This window comes from Epinephelus fuscoguttatus, linkage group LG17 (genome assembly GCF_011397635.1).
Source record: "Epinephelus fuscoguttatus linkage group LG17, E.fuscoguttatus.final_Chr_v1".
Taxonomy (NCBI): Eukaryota; Metazoa; Chordata; class Actinopteri; order Perciformes; family Serranidae; genus Epinephelus; species Epinephelus fuscoguttatus.
In genome coordinates, this window is record NC_064768.1 from 22,396,493 (window position 1) to 22,419,668 (window position 23,176).

Genomic DNA, 23,176 nt, shown 5'->3' on the forward strand with positions numbered 1-23,176 from the left:
CACACATAGAGACCACAGGGCTTTGATATGCATGAGAGCAGCAGATACTATTGGCAGGTCTCATTTTCATAGTCAATTTCATCCTGACTTATAGCCCTCAGCCCTTTCTCCCTCTCTCTGCCTTAGTCCTTCCCCCTCTCTGTCTATGTCTGTCTGTATTCTCTCTCCCTCTCTCTCTCTGTTAGTGAGTGATCTATGGTCATGCAGTAATATTGATTACAGCCCTCAGCTCAGTAGCTGTGAAGTCAGGTTCTTTTTATGATTCAGGGCGATGCTGTATCTGTGTAGCCGGTCTGTTTTTGATTCCATGGTTTGCCAGCCTGACCATCTGAACTTAGAAAGTGAAGTTAAACTGAAACCAGTAAGATTAAATAAAATAGACAGAAAACAGGTTGTGCCGCGATTTGGTTTTCTCCAATATTTCTCACTCTCTGGGCAGTTCCTCCAGGCACAGACAACTGGAAGCTTGCACATTTGTGAGGGTAAAATTGCCAGTTTCCAAACATTGCAAAGTCTTTTTTTCTCCTTTCTTACCCAGGTTAGGCTTTCCTCTCACATATTCTTATAAGATGTCCCTCTCTTTGTCCTCTCTCCCCTCCTCTGCTGTGTCTGTTCTCCTAGCCTACCAATTAAGGGTTTGCCAGCCTCCTCCAGAAGTGCCCAATGCTGACATGCTGATGGAGGACGGCGAGTTGGAGATAGGTGAGTTGTCTCTCTGCCTGCAATGCCTCTAGACATGTCAGTTTGATGGAGGAAGCAAACTTGGGAGTTTTAACTCTCCAGTTTCTAACATAAGAACAAACATCATCTTCTCCGTATATGATACCGGAGGTGTCTTCCTCTCCCAGTCAAACAGACCAGGTGTTTAAAACTGCCACAAACACTGAATAAAACAGTTTCACGTTACAAATCAGTGCATCTCCAATGTCCGCAACATGCTGTTGTGTGCTCAACCCTTTTCTCTCATAAGGAAATGTGTTCTCACCTTTTTCTGATCCAGATGGTCAGGAGGTTTTACTGTGAGCTGAATTATCCACAGAGGTCTCTTTCTTTCCAAAACAAATCTGGTGATTTAAATTGGTAAAAACACCTAATAACAGCTCTTCATACATCTTCTGATGCTCATATTTGGACACATCAGTGTTGTATACTGGCCTCATTGGGTGTTTTGGGTCTTGCAACAGACACCCTCCTCCAGGCGACACGACCGAGGTTGATCAAGCCTCTGCCTCTGTCCAAGTGGCATGCTGTACCACTGACCCCACTGGTCACCCCTTTTCAGCCATAGCCACAGTTTCATGTTACAAAGTCATGTTATTTCCGACGCAGTTTGGCATGTCGCTGTGGGCGGCTAGTGCACCACATAGAGCCCTGCACGGGACTGTTTTCTTCATCCCGCTCCTGCTGAATTTCTGACCATTACCGCCTGCAACCGCAACGTGTGTGCTACACTCCCGCCCGCTCCCGCAATGTTTATGTCCACTCCCACCCGCACCCGCAAAACTCTGAGAATTTATGCCCGCACAATAATAGAGATGCGTTGATTTTGTGTCTTCTCCCGTCCCGCAGGAGAAAACACGTCATTTTACAGGCTATTAATAAAGAGATTCTTTGGGTTGTTTGTTTCGTTTCCCTGGCCTGCATGTCTTTTGACACACTGGTCAGGAATAGCACTCCTATTTCGTTCTTTTCATTTAGTTTTTAATGAAATAAAGGCTGTTTCATATTCTGTTCTCCTCCTCTGTATTTTATTTATTTTTCTACCTTTATATAATCACACAGTGATTGAGGTTAAGGTCTCTTTTCTAAGAGAGACCTGAATAAGAAACATTAATGAGATAAAGGTAAAGCCTATGCTCAATCACACCGGCATCATCACGCCTCTTTATGTAATTAACAAATAGCAACGAGAGTAGGCTGTGAGTGGCTCAAATAACACTAATAAATAACATAAAATAAACAAAGTTAACGAATGAAAAGAATGAATTTAACAAATGAATCACTTGGCCATTATATTGCTGTGGAGGAAGAGAATGTTGCTGACCGACTGCGGTCCCAATCCCGTGCGTCTCTCTTCCAAGATGCGCCTACAGACACTAAAGGCCCGCTCTGAAGGCGCACTGGATGCAGGGGATATTGAAGATGAAACGCGCCAGCTTTGAGAGCACTGGGAAGTAGAGGGCTTAGTGCGCCTTCAGACCTTGTTTGAGCTTCTTTTCCATATCATTTGTTAACTCCATCCTGTCGCTATAGGCTACACCCCGTTCCCGCCCGCAGCAAAGTTCAAACCGCCCGCTCCCGCAAGATTTGGGTTGGGTCCCGCGGGACCCGGTGGGACCCAATCCCAATGCAGCCCTCTACCACCACGTGCTTATGTGTGGTCACCTTTTTTCTGCAATAACATATGGTTTTCAGTGTAAGCTGAATTATCAACAAGGTCTCTTTCTCTCCAAAACAAACAGACCAGGTGATTTAAACCACAAGAAATGCTGAATAAAGCAGTTTCATGTCACAAATCAGTGTTATTCTCCTGCGGCTCATTGCAGTTGGGCATCTTACTTCAGTGGCCAATGCGGAAACGCAAATGGCCCTGTGTGAAGCCAGTGTTTAGTTTGTCTGTTCTGAGTTTCTGTGGACCCACTCCCAATATAGATATTCTTATTCGAAAGTAAGGAGAACACAATTCATTATTATACACTGAGGAAAACATACTCATTATATTATATTTCTGCCAGTATATGTCCCTAAATCCTACACACTGGTCCTTTAACAATGCATCATCATCAGTATTTTTCTCTGAGTTGTTGTGGAATCAAGTGCAAGTACCTCAAATTTGTGCTGAAGTGCACAAGTTAATGTACTTAGCTGCATTCACCACTGACAAAACACTGTGGGAGAGATGAGCACTATTGTTTCCTTCTTTCTGCCTCAACTTCCTAAACACTCTTATTGTTCATACTGATTTTATGTGTTCAGGTGACATCATCAGGTACAGATGCCATCCTGGATTCTCATTGGTTGGCAGTGAGATTCTGACATGTCGCCTAGGAGAAAGACTACAGATGGATGCACCACCTCCAACATGCCAAGGTGTGTGTGTGTCAATACAAGAGTACAGGCTTTTGATTTGTAACTCAAATAGTATTATAACCTTTCCCTCACTTTGTTTTCTGTCCGTAGTCCAATGCCCTGCGCATGATGTGCGATACGACTCGTCAGGTGTCATCCTGAGCCCCGGATGGCCGGAAAGCTACCCTAACCTTCAGATGTGTTCATGGAGTGTCACAGTAGAGAAGGGATACAACGTCACCATTACCTTTGAAAGTTTCCACACTGAGAGAGAGTTTGACGTGTTGGAGATTTTTGATGGTAAAAAGAAAACACTCAAAAGCACACACACTGATATGCAGGTGCAGCACTCTGTTGGACCACATGTGAGCACACACACACACACACACACACACACACACACACACACTGTCTTTATCAAAGGAATAAAGATGATCTCTAGGGATGCACGGTATGGATTTTCTTCAACCGATACCAATAACCGATAATTGCCTGCTTCTCATGACCAATATTGATTATTTTATTTTCAAAAGAAGTGTGTAACCTGTAGTTCATGCACACCTGAGGTAAGAAAGGCTGAGATGTAGCAAGAAAATATAGATGATTTAATATTCAGTAGCCATAACCTAACCAAATCTAATGGACGCCATTATTATGAATGAAAATAAGATGTACAGAATGAACAAAAAAAGTGTATAAACAAGCTATAATTTACTGTAAAAACTAGGCTATAGTGTTTTCCCTTTGTCACTGGGTGTGGACTGCATGTGTAGTAGCCTACGCAACTGTGTGTGGAGAGATGAAGAGTGGGAGAGAGATAATGAAGCCCAGTGTTACTGTGTAATTCTCTGGTTTATCAGTGAAGTGTATGAACTACACTGCAGACTGAAGTCTCTATTAACAGAGACAAACAGTGACAGCTGACTCATACAAACAGGTCCAAGGCGAGTTGAATGAACATCGGCAGGTTTACATCTAACGTATGAAATGTTTGTATCGTCATGCCGCAGTTTTATGAACACATCTATGTGCTGTCTCACTGTTCCAAGACAGACTAGCCTACAACTAACAACAGTCAGTCAGTGTCAGGTCAGGTGCTGAGAGAGTGCAGTTAGGCAGTGTCAACATGCTCCACACTGGGTCGTCAGATAACAAAACAATTTAAGGGCTAACTTTCGCAATGCATGGCTAGCAGCTGTTAATGGGTTTAACGACAGTCGAGCCTTTTTGGCGTGAGTTTGTTTGGCCCGTTTAAAGACTCTCTGTCCGATGTTAGCTGCTGCTCCTGTGTTAGCTCTTGTGCTAACACTCTGGAGATGGTCCTTTAGTGCTGGGTCTAACCTGTTGGTAGCAAGGAGTTTGCTGATGTGGCGAGTAGGCAGAAGGTTGGGGATCAGACCTTTGGCACAGTCGTGTTGTCTTTGTCTGAAACTGTGAAACACGTCCATGCTGGCGACTTAGGGCTCATTTATACTCACATTATGTCCAAAAAAAGAGATACATGTATTTCAAATGTTGTAAACATCACGGTCCTCATATTTTCATGCATCCTTTATGTTGGCATAGATACAGCCAATAGATGGCACCAGAGGGCAAAGTCAAAAGAATCACACAACAGAGTACAAGGCGACACTGTAGGTCATGACGCTGTACCTTTAAATGGAGACAGCATTGTAGACAGCATTGGTCTGTGTGGCTGTTAAATACATCCATCCTGACATGTGGACATGTGGAGAATTCTTTTCGCTGTATTGTAGATTTGTTCCATGCCGCAAATGATTTAAATTTCCTCATCGTCTCCTATGGTTGTATCTCTCTTGAACTACGCTACACTGCCTCCACGACCTCCGGTTGTACTGCCTTGTTTTGTCTGGCCTTTATAAAATGTGGACAAATATGGATGAAATGAATGCAGTCCGTGTCCGTCTCCATATCTAATGTTGAGCATAAATGGGCCCTTATATGTTTTGGTATCTAGTCAGCTTGCTGGGTGTGTAGATGCTGGCCTTGAAAGTCAATGAAAGCAGCGTGGCTTTGTAATATTGGCACCATTTATGGGCAATAATTTCATAATGGGAATAATACATGTTATAAAAATGTCCTTTATTGGCCCGATATACGTTGTGGATCTGCAATGATCGCCATGGGAAAACTGGACATACAATTATAGCCAAAAAAACACCAAGTACCAAAATAAAACAGTTTATTCATGTTTTCCCATTTATACTCTTTGTTTTTTTTACTCTCTCTTTCTCTGTCCACTTTTTCTTCTCACTTTGTCTCGCTCTCTCTCAGGCCCAACACCCAACAGTCCTTCTCTGGCGACGCTGAGCGGCGACCTGCCAACGCCTTTTAACCTCACAACCTCTGGTCACCAGTTCCTGGTCCGCTGGTCTTCAGACCATGGCACAAACAAGAAAGGCTTCAAAATTCGCTATGTTGGTGAGTACCAAAGTATGTATCCCAACTTTATTTTACTACTACTTTATATTATCATGATGCATGGAAATAAGGACAGAGACAGACAGAAAGACAGAGCGACTTTCTGAATAAAATAGCACTTGGAGGAGTTGTTCAGCCTCTAAGTTGTGTCAACTTATACATTATGATTAGTTTAACATACATGCAAAAATGGAGAGAGTTTTGATATTTGTGATTTTGGGAAAGAGAGAATATACAAGAAAGTAAATGAAAAGAAAGTTAATAAAGTATTCAGAGAGTATCATCAACTTAATCTCATCCATGCAATTTGTTACTTCATCTTTCAGCTTACTTTGCTACCGCACTTCTGTCTGTCTCCTGAAGCACTTTAGTGAATTGCATTATGGGGGAAGTTGTTAACTTTTATTCACTCAAGGAAACCTTGATGAGCGCAGATGGAGTTTCACAGCAGTCTTTGCATTTAGACCGTCTTGCACCTGGGCCTGCTAAGTATAACTTTAGACTGCTGGGCATTAAGCACCTTCACTTGGGTAATGAGGCTTGAGTGCTTTATTCAAGGGCATTTTTTGACATTTAAGGGGGAGGAGACAGTATTACCTGTTCAGCTGGCTTTTCACTTTACACCACCCAGGCAGGAGGTTGCTTCTTTAACCTTTAAAACACCGCTGCTCTGTATGATGAATTATACACTGAATAATAACAGAAAAGCCTCCCAGGACTCTTACACTCCGTAACCTTCTTTGGTAGCTGTGATTAATGTGAGCATCTGCAAGGATTGTTAAACATATGTTGTAAGCCAGTGACGCCAGTGATGGAAGAAGCACTGAGAATCCTTTTCTCGATAAAAAATAATATTCAAAAAATATTCACATGTAGAAGTAAAAGTCATGCATTCAAAATCTTACTTTAGTAAAAGTTCAAAAGTATTATCATCAAAATATACTCATCATGCAATATAGTTTGTTTTAGAATAGTATATTTTATAACACTGCATTATAATGATGCATTTATGTGTAAAGCATCACTAATGTTGCTGCTGGCAAAGGTGGAGCCAATTTTAACTGCGTGAAATACGGCTGGGTAACTTCATTTATAATAATACATCGTGATTTATTGATTGATTTACATTTTGTATAAATAATCTGAATCTACAAAGTAACTGAAGCTGTCAGATACTGGAAAATGTAGAGTAATGTGGCGTAAATGGTACAATATTGGATTCCAAAGTAGTTTGAAATGGAAATACACAAGTAAGGTACAAGCATGTCAAAATGTTACTTTAAAGAATACTTCTACCACAAAATCACCATTTGTATATCAATTAATTACTGCGAGTTACCTTGAATTCATCAAGTAAACTTTGGTTTTATTGTATGCCTCCACTATCAACAGAGAATGAGAAAGAAGCGATGATTCCTCATGAATTAAAGTCATTGGGGGCCATGTTCAACAACTGTTTATAAACTTTCATACAACTTGTGCAGCATAATCCAAGTCTCATTTATCCAGACATGTGCTCACTATTCCCCAAACACACGCATCTTCATTAAAACATTACAATATAAAACACTTCCGCCCAGGAGAAGCACACTCTAAGTATGCCTGAGCACACACATATGTACGAGCTCCACTTGAGGAGAGTTCAGATACATGTGGTAAAATGGACTGCACTTGTGTAGTGCTTTTCTATTCTTCGGACCACTCAAAGTGCTTTTACGCGACATGTCATATTCACCCATTCACACACACACATTCACACACTGGTTGCCGAGGTAATATGGGGTTCAGTAGGCCTATCTTGCCCAAGGATACTTAGCAGTTGTTGTTAAACGCAGCCCCCTATGACTTTAATTGGTCAAGATTGTTTGCCTTTTTTGGATTCTCCATTCATCGTGGATGCATTTAACAAAGTTTTCTTCATGAATGCAAGTCAACACATAGTAAGTACAAATGGTCATTTTGTGGGTGAAGCATTCCTTTAAGTACAATACTTGAGTAAATGTACTTTACTTTACATCCTTATTGTAAACCTAATAATATCATGTTCAACTTAAGTATTGTTTTTGTACATGACAGCATCCCTCTGCCACCGCTGCAAGAAAACAAAATATGCACAGTTTGCAATTACAAAGTGTAAATTAAACACGTAATGATGACTGTTTCCTCATTATTAAGACATACCAACTTTTTTAAGAGGAAACTTTGGCGTTAGAACAAACTAAGCCGGCAACTCATTAAATAAAGAAACTTGTGTGATTGAAGCAGCAGTTTAGTGCCTTAAACATACTATAAGGGGAAAGAGCCCGGAGTGGATCTAATGAGGGATTGTCAGCTGGCTGCTTTGCCTACGTGCCGGTTCGATGATGCCAGCCCTTTCTGTGGCCATCAACATTTAATGCTTTTTAGGAATAAGCTGTGCCAGAGAGCTTTAATTAGAAATCACTGACAAACTGTAAATTGCCAGCACTGATTCTGTATTTTTGACACAAGGAAAACGCAGTAAAGGGAACAAAACTCCCTCACTAACCCACCACAGAAATGATACAGGGCCAGTGACAGACCAGAGCAATTTTTAAAACAGGCTTATCACTAATAAATAGGTGCACTGAAGAACTTATTTTTGGGGACAGTTTTGAGAGTTGAGAGTCAACTTCTAACTGGACCAAGGTGTTGGTAATCCTTTATGCTATGATGGAGGAACATAAGGAAACTGCCACTGGTATTTTACCACATCAGATACTAAAGTTGACTTTTATTTGCTGCCATACAGACAGACAGAGAATAATCTATAAAGATCAGACAAACTTAGACTATGCTTAACTTGATGCCAAGCCTCTTGTTTTGCCCGCAGCTGCCAATAGTGTCTGGAATAAAGGCATTAATGTTACTTGGTGTAAAGATATTTCATAAAATAGCCATTGATTTGTGGGCAGTGTACACGGTAATGTCTGACATCTCCTGTAACTCTGCTCATTGATTGTTTGATCGAAAGGCTCCACTGGGAGAGACTTATTAATTATTTTATTAAGCATTCATACAGCTTGTCGGATAGATCCTAATTAGCTGAAACACTTGGATTTTAAGACGTGCAGGAAAGGTATAATTACCATCATAAATGTGATCATTAATATTTCTGTTCGCTGAACTTTTTGTTTAGTTTGGCCCAACAAGCGTTTTGAGATATTGCACTTGGAGTGATGACATCCTACTCCATCTCACGCCTCTAATAGCCCTGTTTAAAATGCACAATCGAAGCCATAATTGTGGTCGGTAAAAATTATAATTTACTCCTAAACAAGATGTATTTGCAATTAGTCCGTTTTGGCTAGACCTCCTATTGTGTCATAAATACAGAGGTGACTCATATTAATGAAAGTTTTATGCAATTATCAGACTGTAATGTCAGAAAACATTGGAAGTAAGACTTTGGTTACAGTACAGGTAATGGATACATTATTACAAACCTGCATGCAGACATAAATTTGGTGTTGATCACAGCATTGATCTGAAGATCTGAAGGGCTACTAGATTAAACAACAGCCTGATACAATAATATGGTAACCACACAGTACTGTATAGTAGTAGTAAAAAGTACCTTTTTGCTTGTTTTTAACAAAGTCATTTCAAATCTTTGTTTTTTAATTCTGTTTCCTTCACTTCCAGCCCTGTACTGCTCCACCCCAGACTCTCCGCTCCATGGCTCTATCTCCTCTCAGAGTGGTGGCCATGTTAACAGCGTGGTGCGCTGGGCTTGCGACCGTGGTTACCGTCTCATCGGCAACGCCACGGCAACCTGCCGCCGCACACCACTCGGCTACCATGCATGGGACTCTCCTGTGCCAGCGTGTCAAGGTGTGTTTGTTTGCTGTGCTAATATTTTGTGTATGTGATGTTGATTAGTATTTTTAAAAAATGTCATTTTCAGGTTATTTTTTGAATATAAGCTTGAAAAAAGTCAAAGTGTACACTGGAGCAACAATACTGGAAAATATAGGTCGAGGAATAATTTGGTAGTTTTATTAGTTACAACTCGGGGTGAAAGATTAAAATACTGTAATACTGCAGCCCATTCATTCTTTCATGTTACATATTTCAGTAGAATGCTAATTGAGCTTATAGCCAAGACAGTCAGTAGGGTTTGTTGCTACCTTGACTTGAAGCCAGTGTCCCTAACACTAATTTGCCAAAACAGATGTAGCTTATGTTCGAAAACGAATCCTAGCTTCAAATTTTTTCCAGTGGCCACTTGTGGTACTGCAGCAAAAGTCTCCTGTGGCAAACAAGTATTTTCCCTATAGAATGCTGATATAAAATGATGTAAAACTGTTGACAGGACACCTCGGACTGCAAATAAATGACTCTCTCTATTATGAATTTTGGATCCATGCAGGTTTTATACTTGTAAAACTTTCCTCGAGCTGAGAAAAGCAATATAAAAATCAGTACAGTCATCACAATGTGAAGTCTACAAGCCGAGTGAGAACTCATGGGGAGGGCCAGCATACCCCAGAACTCAACCCAGGAGCTAGAAATTCTGTTGGCTTATGCACCAGGCAAGCAATTCTTATTGGTCTGAAGAGGCGCCATCTTGGGCTTCAATATCCAGATTTAATAATACATCTCTGTAGAAAATACAACTGAGTTTATCCATACTATAAAACCTTAAAACCCCCTTTCCTCCTTTAAGCATTATTTATTCTTTTTGCTCCAGAGTGAACTGACTCAACATTTAAGTGAGTAAAATGCCAAATGCATTGTTTATAAGAAGGGGCTTGTGAACGCCACATATGTGAATGGTAAAACGAACACAAAACCACTTATTATTTCATGTTACTGTTACTGTTTGTGTTTCATTTTCTCTCTCTTTATATGTGTATTTTCAGAAAATACTACAACATGTTCCACAAAGACTTGATGATTTTTTTGATGTTGCACTTGCTGGTGTCTCACCCCGACATATCAAATAACCATAGGGAGGCTCAGTTTGTAGCTGGTATTGATAGAAAGTCAAATGAAGGATGTATAGCAGATTGTCGACACTGTGTAATTACACGGTGCTGTGCTCTACAAACCAGTCTATTTAAAACCATTGTGGACTGTGGAGCAGCATTTTCTGCAAGATGGATGTATTTTGTTAGAACTGGTTGGAGCTGAAGATCAAGCGTCTCTTGATTTTATATTTTTAGTTTGATGGCTTCATTGAAGAAAATATGTGAGCTTGTTTACAAATGTACAATACACTCGGTGGCTTTGAATCCCCAGAAACATTTCAAACAAAGTACACATCAAACCTGCCTACCTGACAGACATAAGTATGCATTAGGGTTCTGTGTGTGTTTGTTCGCATGCTGTCTTCTTAACCAGTGTGTGCCTGCCCTCCCCTAGCTGTCTCATGTGGGGCACCCAAGGCTCCTATAAACGGCGGCGTTTTAACAGCCGACTACTCCGTCGGAACAAGAGTTTCCTATTTTTGTAACGACGGGTACAGACTCTCCAGTAAAGAACTCACATCAGCCATCTGTCAGCCTGATGGGACATGGAGCAACCACAATAAGATACCACGGTGTTCAGGTTAGTGACACAAAGATATCCGTTAGACATCATAAATAAAAATACCAAATCTGATAGTGTTATGAATTTGGACATGCTTAATAGCACTGTATGGATGTAAACATCACACTCCAATGAGATTTTAATTGAGCGAGTTATAAAAAACATTTATATTTAATATTAAATACTACGATGTAAAATGAAATGACAATTAAATAATCATCACCCACTGGGTAAGATGGATATTAGTCTGTAAGCAACATATAACTACCGCTATGTGTGGCAGGCATTTTTGGCTGGAACATTGTTATTTCAACTGAGTCATTATTTTGCATCTGTGAGATATTTTACAGTGGCTTGGCCCCACTCTCAGCCAGCTTTATAATATCTGACACTATTTTTAAAATGGCAATTGTGTTATTTAAATGACAGCATTTCATGAGGCTTCTCTTTTTTCTCACACTTTTGTCTGCGTAGTGGTGGTGTGTCCCAGCATCGGGTCATTCTCTTTAGAACACGGCCGCTGGAGGATCGTCAACGGCTCACACTACGAATACAGAACTCGCATCGTGTTCACCTGCGATCCGGGATACTACAGATTAGGGCCCGCCCATATCCAGTGCTTAGCCAATGGCATGTGGAGCTGGAGAAACGAGAGGCCGCACTGCCAGGGTGAGTAACAAAGACGTAAAATTTAAATCATGTTAAATTATTGTGTATTTACACTCATATTCAATTTTGCAACCACAACCCACGATCCAAGGACAACAGCAATCCAAGGGAACCTGCGAAACAAGGGAACAGAACAGGACATGAATTAGTTAGTTAGCAAATGAACAGAGAGGAGAGTGGAGCTCAGTGCATCATTGGAAGTCCCCCAGTAGACTAGGCCCATATCAGTCTACTAGGGGTTGGTCCAAGGCAAGTCTGAGCCAGCCCCTACTAAAAGCTTTATCAAAGAGGAAAGTCTTCATCAACTTTTCAATGTGGGGACAGTTTCTGCTAACCAGATCGAAACTAGAAGATGGTTTCACAGAAGAGTAGCCTAAAAGCTGAAGGCTCTGGCTGCCATTCTACTTTGTAGGACTCTAGGAGCCACAAGTAACCCTACACTCCCTGAGCGCAGCGATTTGATATCGACTCATACTTGCCATAGGGGTGTAAATCACCATTTTCATCAAGATATTACATTGTATACCAATGCTTTGGACAACAGTAAGATATTTGTTGATATCACAAAGTCTGCCATGATATAAGTTTGGTTCGATAAAATTCAGGGGCCCATTCAACACAGTCGGTCACAGGAGAAGCTGCCATCCTTTTTTATTTAATTGTTGTGAGTTACATGTTGAAATTCAGAGAGAAGAGAAATGTTTATAGAAAATGGATGTATAAGCATGTCATTTCAAATGTTTTCTAAAGATTGGTGTGTGCGTTAATTTTTTACTGACTTTAATAAATCTACTGATGACAGAGTTACTGTAAGAGGAAAACATTTCATTCCTCCAGTCCATGCTGGAACCTGAAAAAGTTGGTGTGACATTTTTATCATCTGTTCTTTGTCGTCTGGGGATTCCTTGACATTTCGAATCAATGTTATTTTTCTTTAAAGAATTCTGTGACATTTGAAAAAATTACTGTTGTTTTCTCCTCCAGTCATTGTGCACAGTTTCCAGTGTAGGGGAAAAAAAACAATGCTGGCATCAAATTTGTGTGATAAACAGCTCGCCGGCATCGGTAGCACTCCTCATTGAAACCAATGAGCATTAGCAACTGTTCAAATGAACTTGCTGCTAAATTGGTGCACAACTGCTTTTAAATTGCTGCTATCTGCCTGTGTGTTTCAGTTATATCCTGTGGTGAGCTGCCATCTCCACCCAACGGGAAGAAGATTGGTACTCAGACTACATTTGGTGCTACAGCCATCTTCACCTGCGATGCTGGCTTCATGCTGGTGGGGTCAGCTGTCAGAGAGTGCCTGTCATCTGGGCTTTGGAGTGGAACGGAAACACGATGTTTAGGTACATGACCACTAGAACTATTAATATATTCAAATATATATACATATATTACAGTATATCTTGACATTTTGTGTGATTTCCTGACTTCAGTTTCAGGCTCAGGACTTAAACTGCAACACACACTAAAACACTGACTATTAGAAGTTTGAAAGCTGTGATTTTTCAAGCTAATCTAATGAGGACAGGTATCAAAGGTAGGCACTGCCCTAAACCTTCCGTCTGGCTGCACAGCTGCTCCCCTCTGGCCTCGTCCACCTTACAAGCAAGACTATTAGGAGCTTCTGCTGTGCACTCGCCAAATTCAGTGTGAATGTTCTTTTTTTATATATAAGCCTGAAAAAAACAGCTACTTTCTTCTGTCAGTGTGCAACCCAGAGGTAACAGATGTTATGACATGGTGCTGTCACTTCTCCATGAAGCCTCAGTAGAAACAGCGCTTCCCAGAATACTTCACAGGCAGATAGAGGCTGAACGGAAGAGTTCAATGAAACTTAACCCAGGCTGATGAGGAGGCATGATTCTGTCAAAAAATAAATAGATGGAGTCAAAAAAAGTGCTATAAACAGCATTTTCATTCAGTAACTTTTCTTATTATCCTTCAAAACAAATCTGGATTTACTGTACTTGTTTTGCTTTTTTAAAATGTAAGTTTGTAGAGATATGTTTGTTGTTTTCAGTCATGTTAGTAATTAAAGCTGATGTACACAAGATTTTCTAAAAATGACCCTCGTATGGTCGATCCTGAATTTTGTGAAAACTTGCCAAAAATAAGTTGACGTTTGTGCCTGTTCTAACTAACGTCTTTCCTTCGATACATAACTGCTGCTATGCTCAACGAAGTAAAGCGTGATTAACTTGAGTAATGCCCTTTAACTTAACAGTAATCAGCACCTCAGTGACAATGTGAAATGTCAAAGGTGATACTAGGCAACCTTTTCCCTTCACATTCTCTCCCACTTCCCTGGCTGCTTTGACCTTGTTAGCATTTGCTGACGTCCGGGACACAGTGCAGGTGTTATCTACTGTAAGGAATGAAATCAATACTCAATACAAACCATGTGAGAACAGGAAATACACATTTACTGCGACAGTTTGCATTAGCACAACGCATCAATCAGGCCTCTGGGGATGAATCTGATGAGGGGAGTGAAGAGACCTGTCAATTCTGTGTGGTTGGCTGTTAGCATTAGCTGTTAGCAGGTAAAGTCTGTCGAGCGAATTCACAGAGAATGGATAGCGGCTGCTAGTAGCACCATAAATTGCGCCTCACTTGCAACTGCTATATGCTGTTTCACAAAAGATATCGTGCTAATGATATTACAGCATAGAAAAGATGATTTGAAGCAGAGGACAAAAGAAAACATATAATTCAGTGCCTCACAAGCTCCTGAAATGCTTCTCACTGCTGCCAAAACCAATGGAAAGTGTGGGCGTGACACCCCATATAACCAACACTCTCTGACAATACTTTACAGTAACTCTGTGTTGCTATCAGCGCTAATCTTTGTGCCAATCTTTGGAGCCAAACTTGTGCCAGATGAATTCATAAAACCTATCAAAATAAGTGCATCTAACACCAAGACTCTATCTGCTTAGCAGCGCAGTCAGGGGTGCATTTTAGCCCTTGCAGGTATTCGAGAATTACACCATTTCTTTTTGTCTCATTTGTGCAGGTTTAGCAGCCACAATTGCTTTTTGTGACTTTGCCCCTGATTTTTTAAAAGCACAGTGACAACTTTATGTTTAAGGTAGACGATTGTAACAGTACTGCAGAGGACAGGGACACAGCTGTGAAAATGTCATAGGGGGCACAGGACCATCTGAGCCCTGACCTTAAATTGACAGGTGATGCAATTTATGACAGAGCTTCTAATGTTTTGTGAAGATGGAGCACTTGTTGTGCTCCCACTTTGCTGTTTCATGGCGTGTGTTTGCTCAGAGTCACACATCTCACAGACCGGAAGAAACAGGTTTTCAAGCTGTGATTGCCTACTTTTACAGGCTTGCAAAAGGTTTCAGCAGATGTTTAAGTTTTAATGTCCCAGATGGAGGCAGCAAACTGTCTCCTAAGTCGAGGAGATGTTCACCCTTAAGGTTTGTTTAAAACTCCCTGGTCTGATTAAAATGTTTCTGTTTTGCTGATATTGTCTTGTCTTGGAAATAATCCAGAGAATACATCTCATGAATACAATAAGACTTTCAAGGTGTGCTCAGAACAAACTTGTATTACTCGCATGAATATGGCTGCTGGAGTGATTATTGGAGTAATGGTTGTGCTAACTAACTGCAGAAAGCAGGTAACGTTAACATTAGTGCTAACTTGGTTTATAGTAAAGTACAACTGTGAGCTGGACTCAAGGGCCAGATACATGTTTTCAGAACTTACCTTGAGAAGGAGAAACAGATACTTTAATTGTATTTTTTATTTTTGAGAACCAACTTTGAATCAATTCAAAGTTACAATGACGACCTGACCAAGAGGCAGCAGCAGGAGGCAAGTCAATGAAAAACATAGATACAGCTGTTGTCATAAAACAGCATTAGACAAAATTAAAACATCATACTGTAACACCTTATTCCTGAAGGCACTACTGTAGAAAGGATTATGGGCCCAACTTCCAGTGAGATAGCACAAGTAGCAGTAAGCTAGTTAGTCCCATAGACTGTCTGTGGTTAGTCCCAGTGGCTACTCTTGGTGGCTAACTGCCAACGCTGGTTCTTTTTGAAAGTAATTTGCCTTCAGTTTAGTAAATACTGATTTATTTCTTAACAGATATTTAACTAATGTTGTTTCTAAAATGTCTTTCAAAAACAGATGCAGTGATCAGAAGTTTTGCTTGTAGTGAAGTTACCTGAATGAAGGTGTGGAGTTTCAGCATCTTCTCAACTCGTTCCAGTCACTGCGAAAACTTAAACTAGTTATGAATGAAGACGTTTACAAAAAAGTCAGCATAACAACGACAGTGTCTTCACAGCAACATTTCTGTGTCTCCTAGTCTGAGTCATCTGTATCTGTGTATGTCTTTCAGCTGGTCACTGTGGAATCCCAGAGGGCATTGTGAACGGCCAAGTGATCGGAGAGAACTTCGGTTACCGTGATACCGTTGTGTATCAGTGTCTGCCTGGCTTTCGACTAATAGGCTCATCGGTTCGAATCTGTCTCCAGGACAACCAGTGGTCTGGACAACTCCCCATCTGTATATGTAAGGAAAACACATATTGACCTTAACCTATTGAAGATTCACGTTAACTTGCAAATTAACCCGAAAGCCTCTGCTACATATGTGTCTCCTAGACAACTTGTGATCTGAGCAGTTGCCTGTCTTTTCAGAAAAATACACTCACACAAAGCACACCCCCACATATAGGCTGCATTAGTCCTTACATGTACTCTGTATAAAGAAGCAGGATGACCCAAACCCTGTGGGAACACACTGTTCACACTAACTAGCTCTAAAAGCACATCTCTTTATAAATGATAACTGCTGGTCTGCTTTCTTAGTAGAATGGAAAGTTTATAATGCAGAAACATGGTGTAATGGACAGCGTGTGGGTTTGTTACAAAAACTCCCAAATCCTCGATGTTTCATCCTGTTTACGATGAAAACATGCAGGGGAAACGCGTGGGCATGCATGCAGGGGATAAACAGAGATTGCTCTCAAATGTCTGAGACCAGAGTGTATCTAGAGGAAGCTTGAATGGCATGGTATGTTTTGATGTTTTCCACTATTTGCTTTATACCAAATACAGAACTTGAGGTACTTTCAAGTAGAGGCAGCTTGAGGATAAGGTTTTTATAACAGGCTCGGCATTTTTATTTAAAATTTGGATATTTTATTCGCCTGTGGAGTTGACGAATCAATATCATGCATCTTACAAATCACTTTGGAGGCATACCAATTAAAGATGTCTTGACAAATTGAGATTTACTGTTTGATAGGATTTTTGTAATCAGCCAAAGGAGGAAAATGGTCTTGGTAACCGTTAAGTAAATCAACTGCCTTCTAGTAAACCAGTGACACTGTCCAAAGCAGGAAGTGGAATTTGATAAAAATCCAAATTAAACACATAGCAAAGGAGGAGAGTAGAACAAACAGATGTTTATTAACTGCCTTGAAATCAGAATAGAAACAGACTGCATTGATAGGACAGAAATTACCTTAGCAGCGGGACGATGTCGACTCAAGAGTGTAGCCTGATCCAGCACATCATTAAAAACACAGCTGAAGTCAGATATTTGTTATGGTTCAGTAATAATAACAAAAATAATGATTTAGGGAATACTAACAGGAAACCCCCTTTCTTTCAGAGTATCTGTGACTAAGTGTGCATTTGTGTGTGTATGTGTTGCTGCACGAGCGTGTATTTGTGTATGTGCAAAAAATCTAAATGGAAACTCTAAACAGACAATGAGTGCGTTTCCATGGACACGAGTAACCTGTTTATGAGGCTCATCCTGGCTGTGATCATATTAAGGATATGGTGTTTACATGAGCCCAGAGTTATTCATATTCCTCTTATACATAAAAAAATATTAGCAACCTGTTTACTGATTACTGCAGTCTATTTGTGCCGGCGCTTGTGGTGTTTACAAAAACAAATGGGCAATGGGAGATGAAAGTGACAGGAAATATTAACCACTATATTATAGAGTTACACTTGACAGCTTTACTGCTGATAATGTTTCTGCTCCAATCGCTAACACCTGTTTGCTCTGAGCGCATCAACCTTTGCTCTCCTCTGCTCTCAACCACACTCTGTACCAAGCTGACGTTATTCCTGAAAGAAACTACGCTACTTCTATATTACTGTCCTCCACACCAGCGCCAGCCTTTCTCTATCACTGCCACAGTGTTCGATAGGCGAGCGCTGGGTGAAGATGCACAGCCTCTTTCATGACCGAAAAACAAAACTGAATTTCACCATTGCTCCAGAAGTGAGACACTTTCGCTGTTTCTTTCGTTGTTGCCATTGTTTGTGTTTCTGTTATGTCACATGGCTGAAGTCATACCTGCACAGGTAGTCAGTGGTGCTGAAAAACTTGGATAACTTGTGTAAAAGCAACAGTATCCCGGTGTCTTTTGGAGTAGCCGGGCACAGTGGCGTGAGGAAGTTATGATGGGCCCCAGAACATACTATTATGACTGGCCCTAGTGCACGCTGTCGTGCAAATATTGTCTCATCACATGATCAGAGACCTGACATTGGATAACATCGACATAACTATTACCCAGAAATCATTGCTGCATATCTTTATTTATCAAAAAATACCAAAGAAAATGAGAAATTATTTATTTAATTTGACAATTTTTTTAACTGTTGATTTATAGTTTGTAGGGTTTCTGAAAACTGGATTTGGGGTTTACATGCTCAAAGACGTAAATGGGATACACCAAAAAGACTGATCATAAACAGGTTATTCATGTCCATGTTAGAACATTCAATGAGAGCACAAGACTCACAGCAAGAGGGTTCCTGGCTCGAACCAAAGGTGGGGGAGCCCTTCTGTGTGGAGTTTGCATGTTCTCCCCGTGTCAGCGTGGGTTTTCTCCGGGTACTCTGGCTTCTTCCCACAGTACAAAGACATGCAGGTTAATTGGTGACTGTAAACTGTCTGTAGGTGTGAATGTGAGTGTGAATGGTTGTTTGTCTCTATGTGTCAGCCCTGTGATAGTCTGGCGACCTGTCCAGGGTGAACCCTGCCTCTCACCCGATGTCAGCTGGGATAGGCTCCAGCACCCCTGCGACCCCCAAGAGGATAAGTGGTTATGGAAAATGAATGAATGAATGAACATCACATTATATTTGAAGGCTTTGTCCCTCTTTTATTCCAGTTCTTCTTCCTCTGCCTACATTATCACAACTCCACTACTGAAGGGTTTGGTCAGAGATTAGGGTGTATTAAATTGGTACAGTCAGAAAAATAGGTAATAACATGCGTATGTCTGTAGCAACAGTGTAGCTACCTTCAAAATCGTTTATGGCCGCAGCACTGGAGTCTTCACCGAGGGAGTTGGTCTGGTCGAGCTGATAAACCCCAGTCAAATTCCATTCATGGGTGGAAAAGTCCAAATTAAAAAACGGAAATCAAATCATTTAGAATAAACCTCTTGTTCAAGAGTGATTCCATATTGGGCAAAGCCAGCAAAAGGTTTGTGTTTTGAGAAATATCCCTTTCTTGATGTATTTGCCCAATAGTCCTGAGGTTCTGCAGATTCACTCCAGCAGTCTCCATAAAGGGCCAGAGGGCCCCGCTGCCTGTATGGTCTGGATGAGATAAATAGCTGGGCTTGACGATAAAGCAGAAGGCTCTGACATGTCCAGGCTACTGTGAAAATCGTCTAAAATTGGTCACTTACTGTGAGCGCCCTGAATGTTTTTAGGCAGCGACTGGGCACAGTGAAGGTGGCGATGATGAGAGCCATCTCAAGCCAATTACAGGCGCCTTTTCCCCAAAGAGACAGCCTGTTTGTTCACTAAATTAGAAATGTGTTTAAAAGACAGAGGTGGTGACGTAGTGTTGACATTCCTGGAATAACAGGGACATGAGAGGGTATTTATTTCCTCTATGAAATTGTTTTTGACTATGAGCCTCAAAACAGAAATAAATGATATTGGATATTTATATTGGAGAGTATGTCTTTGTGGGTGTATGTGTGTTTGGGTGTTGCATATATCTGTGTCTACGCATTTAGGATAGTGTATGTATTCATCTGTGTATCTGGTGTTTCTGTGCTATGCTGTTTTTATTGAGGTTATTCATGCAGGAGTTATTGAGGGAAATCATTTTACAGCCAAATTATACTGTAATTATGGAGATGAGAGGCTCTTGTTTAGAGACACAAACACAGAATGATGATGAGACTAGAGTGTGTGCACGCGCGTGTGTGTGTAGCTGCAGGGCATGCTGACGGTGTCAGATAAATTTGTATCTTAGGCAAGCAAACAAACTTCTGATTCCCACTGATCAAGTGAAAAAAAGACCTCGGCTCCCTCCCTTTCTCTCCCATATTCTCTTGTCTTGATCATCTTGTCTTCTCCTCCTCCAGTGTCCTGTCTTGTGCTCCGCTGTTTGGTTTTCTCCTCTTCCCTCTTCACCTTTCCACCCACCTAGTCGGTGCCTGCCCTATTTTCTTTTCATTTGGTCAAACACCTCTGCTCTCCTCTCCTCCCTGTGAAGCAGTAAATTTAAAGACGGGAGTTTGAGAGGCAGATGAGAGAGGGGCTGGCAGTAACTGTAAACTGTCTGCTTACACAAACATCAAAACACTGCCGTCAGCACAACAAGGACAAGGGACACACACACAAACTTCTAAGTAGCTCCAGCGAATGAAGTTAACAGGATGAATAATTATGATGCACAATGGCAAACAGAGGACACTCAGCGCTAACACAGAAGATGGCCTGATATTTCCAAAATATTGACCTTAAATTGAAATACCAGCTTTATCTTCCTGGTCATCTGACATTCTCATGAATATTTATGAATAACTCTGGGAAAGCCAAAGCTATTTGGTCGGTCTGTGCTTCTTGCGGGTTTCTCTCTGGACAGGGACTACATGTCTTTCATGTCTGCTTTGGATCATGTGTTTTTGTGGCTTTCATATCATAACAAACTCTCACTAAATTGGATTTTCTGACTTAAATGAGAAAATAAGGCAATGGGTTATGAAAAGCCAAAACATTTACAAGATAGAGTTACATTTAAATCGCATCAGTGGTCAGCTGTAACTGTGTGGCATTGACTGCTGAAATACTGTAGCACTGCTGGATGTGAGTGCAAAAACATTCAGCCAGAACACAGAAACAGACTCTGAAAACACTTTGAAAGGACTTTTAAAAGACTAAAGTCTGACACCATCTCAATATGAGGAAAGACAATGCAAGTTTTTAGTCACACACTGTTAGATTCTTCAAAGACTACAGATCTTGCAGGGTCACTATTTACAAGACTGCAGATTCCTTTTGAGATTATTTTCCATCCTGCTGCTGGTGGAAAATATCATGCCAAAGTCCCTTTAAGATATATGACATATTAGCAATTCCTTGCGTGGAATTGGAAGGATCTTGCGGCAAAAAACCTTGAATTTGCGTCCAAATTTGTTTAAAAAATGCGGCATTTTTATATGATTTTTTTTTTTTTTTTTTTTTTGCGGGAAATTGCAGCAAATGACAAAAATTGTGGCTAATGACAAAAGGAGCAAAAATATGTGCATTTTTTAAACTACTACCTCCAAAAAAATAACTCATGTAAACACTTGCTATAATAAGCATACTGAATATTACAAAAATAGCTGCAAATGTTTTTTATAGTTCTCTTCTTTAGTTTTATTTATTAGTTTCAAAACATGGACTCCAAAAATGGTGCAAAAAATCCTGAGTGAATATTGTAGCTCTCAAACCAGACAGTGTGACTGTACAACAACATGCAAGCTTCATCTTCTGTAAACATAACATTTTAATAAATTCAACACATATTGTATGCATTTAAACAGTGCAAATTCTTATGTCAATACAGTGCGTTTCTCCATACAGCAATGCCATTTGCGGAATTTGATGACGCGTCTGATGACGTTTCAAATGACGTCACATGTGCGACTACTTCCGGTCAGCTGGAAAATGTGGAAAAATATAAACAAATATTGAAATTATTGATTTTCTGGAGGGACTGACTATATTTGTTTACAAACCTTACATTTTGGATTTTGATGCCTAAACTGGCTCCCAGGCCGTCATAGGTTAGCTGCACTATTTCAGTGGGAGGAGACCGTGGGATTAAGAGGCGAACTGTTGCAAAAATCAAGATTTCTCACTATAAAAAAAGTGCTGGTTGGACGATCAGATACACACAAAATTAGGCACAGACTCTTGTTTGCTCTACCAGTTTTTCCTCTTTGTTCACAGTCCAAGAAAAAAGACTTCATGTTCTTATGTTCCCCAGAGTCCCCGCCATGTTTACTGTCTACCCGCCTTGCTGCTGGAGAGAGCACACCTACTGGTTGTTGACAATGTTCACGTCATTGAACTTCCCTGTTTGCATGAGCCAAGCCCGAAAACTTGGGATAATTTCAAACATGTTTGATTTTGTCAGGACATCAAGATGAGAGAAAGACTGACTCAAGACAGCTTGGACTGAGCTGTATGCACACCTTAACAGTCGAGATTATGGAAGCACGCCATAACTCTAGCAAAACTACCACGCATTTATTCCAGCACTGGAAATTTGTCTGCAAAGTTGAAAGCACTTTGGTGTAAGGCCAGCATAAATCATAGCCTTCTTGCAAATAACTCTTCAGTAACATTTCAAATATATATGATATATTTTAGAAAGACATTACTGTTAAAAAATAACCTTATAAAAAGGGGGTCATGGGATTTCATATGGATTAATGTGATAAGAAATGTGTATGCAGGTTCTTGTATCCATGATATACTTTGTCTTCCCTTTAGCGATCAGCTGTGGCCATCCAGGAAGTCCCATATATGGTCGTACAGTGGGAAACGGCTTCAACCTCAACGATGTGGTCAGCTTTGTTTGTAACCGGGGTTATGAAATGGAGGGGCCTGCACGTGCTCAGTGTCAGGCCAACCGCCAGTGGAGCCACCCGCCCCCAACGTGTAAAGGTGGGGAGAAAAGTTAAGTGTATTCACCCCTAACCTTATTTCTCCCTTACTTTTCATTCCACCTCAACTCTTATCTTTATTTTCCCTCACTGCCTTTTCCTATCACAAGCATCCTTATTCCCCCCCTACCTTTGTCATCTTAGCTCACTCTTTTTCTTTTATTTGATTATTTAATTTAATGATGTTCTGAGGTAGATTTAATACCCTACATCCCACCATTTCTTGGCTCCAGCCTCATGAATGGAAACTTTTTGTTTTCAGTAAAACATAAATCTCAGGCCCTGATTGTTCTCTGACAATCACAGCAACAAGGGTAGCTTCACTCACAAGTTTGTACACAAGCTGTCGGCGTTCTGCCCAGTTTACAGAACAAAATGCCAATGAATTGTGCAAAATTAAAAATGCTTCGTAATGACAACAAGCCGATACCCTTCATGAGCACTGGATCTTGGACGCACGGACCTGCCTT

At 40.7% G+C, this 23,176-nt stretch overlaps 1 protein-coding gene across 5 annotated transcripts in view; it reads left to right on the top strand.

The window, feature by feature from the left end:
- Nucleotides 1-23,176, top strand: part of csmd3b (CUB and Sushi multiple domains 3b) — a 471,159-nt gene that overhangs the window by 413,672 nt on the left and 34,311 nt on the right. For 2 of the 5 annotated variants that reach the window (XM_049601964.1, XM_049601968.1), the window contains exons 47-56: nt 622-702; nt 2,977-3,090; nt 3,181-3,369; nt 5,365-5,523; nt 9,175-9,363; nt 10,897-11,082; nt 11,539-11,733; nt 12,909-13,082; nt 16,112-16,285; nt 22,534-22,719. In XM_049601964.1, coding sequence (XP_049457921.1) covers nt 622-702; nt 2,977-3,090; nt 3,181-3,369; nt 5,365-5,523; nt 9,175-9,363; nt 10,897-11,082; nt 11,539-11,733; nt 12,909-13,082; nt 16,112-16,285; nt 22,534-22,719 — 1,647 coding nt within the window. The remainder of the gene's footprint in view (nt 1-621; nt 703-2,976; nt 3,091-3,180; nt 3,370-5,364; nt 5,524-9,174; nt 9,364-10,896; nt 11,083-11,538; nt 11,734-12,908; nt 13,083-16,111; nt 16,286-22,533; nt 22,720-23,176) is intronic. The other 3 variants (XM_049601965.1, XM_049601966.1, XM_049601967.1) reach the window with 3 other exon arrangements.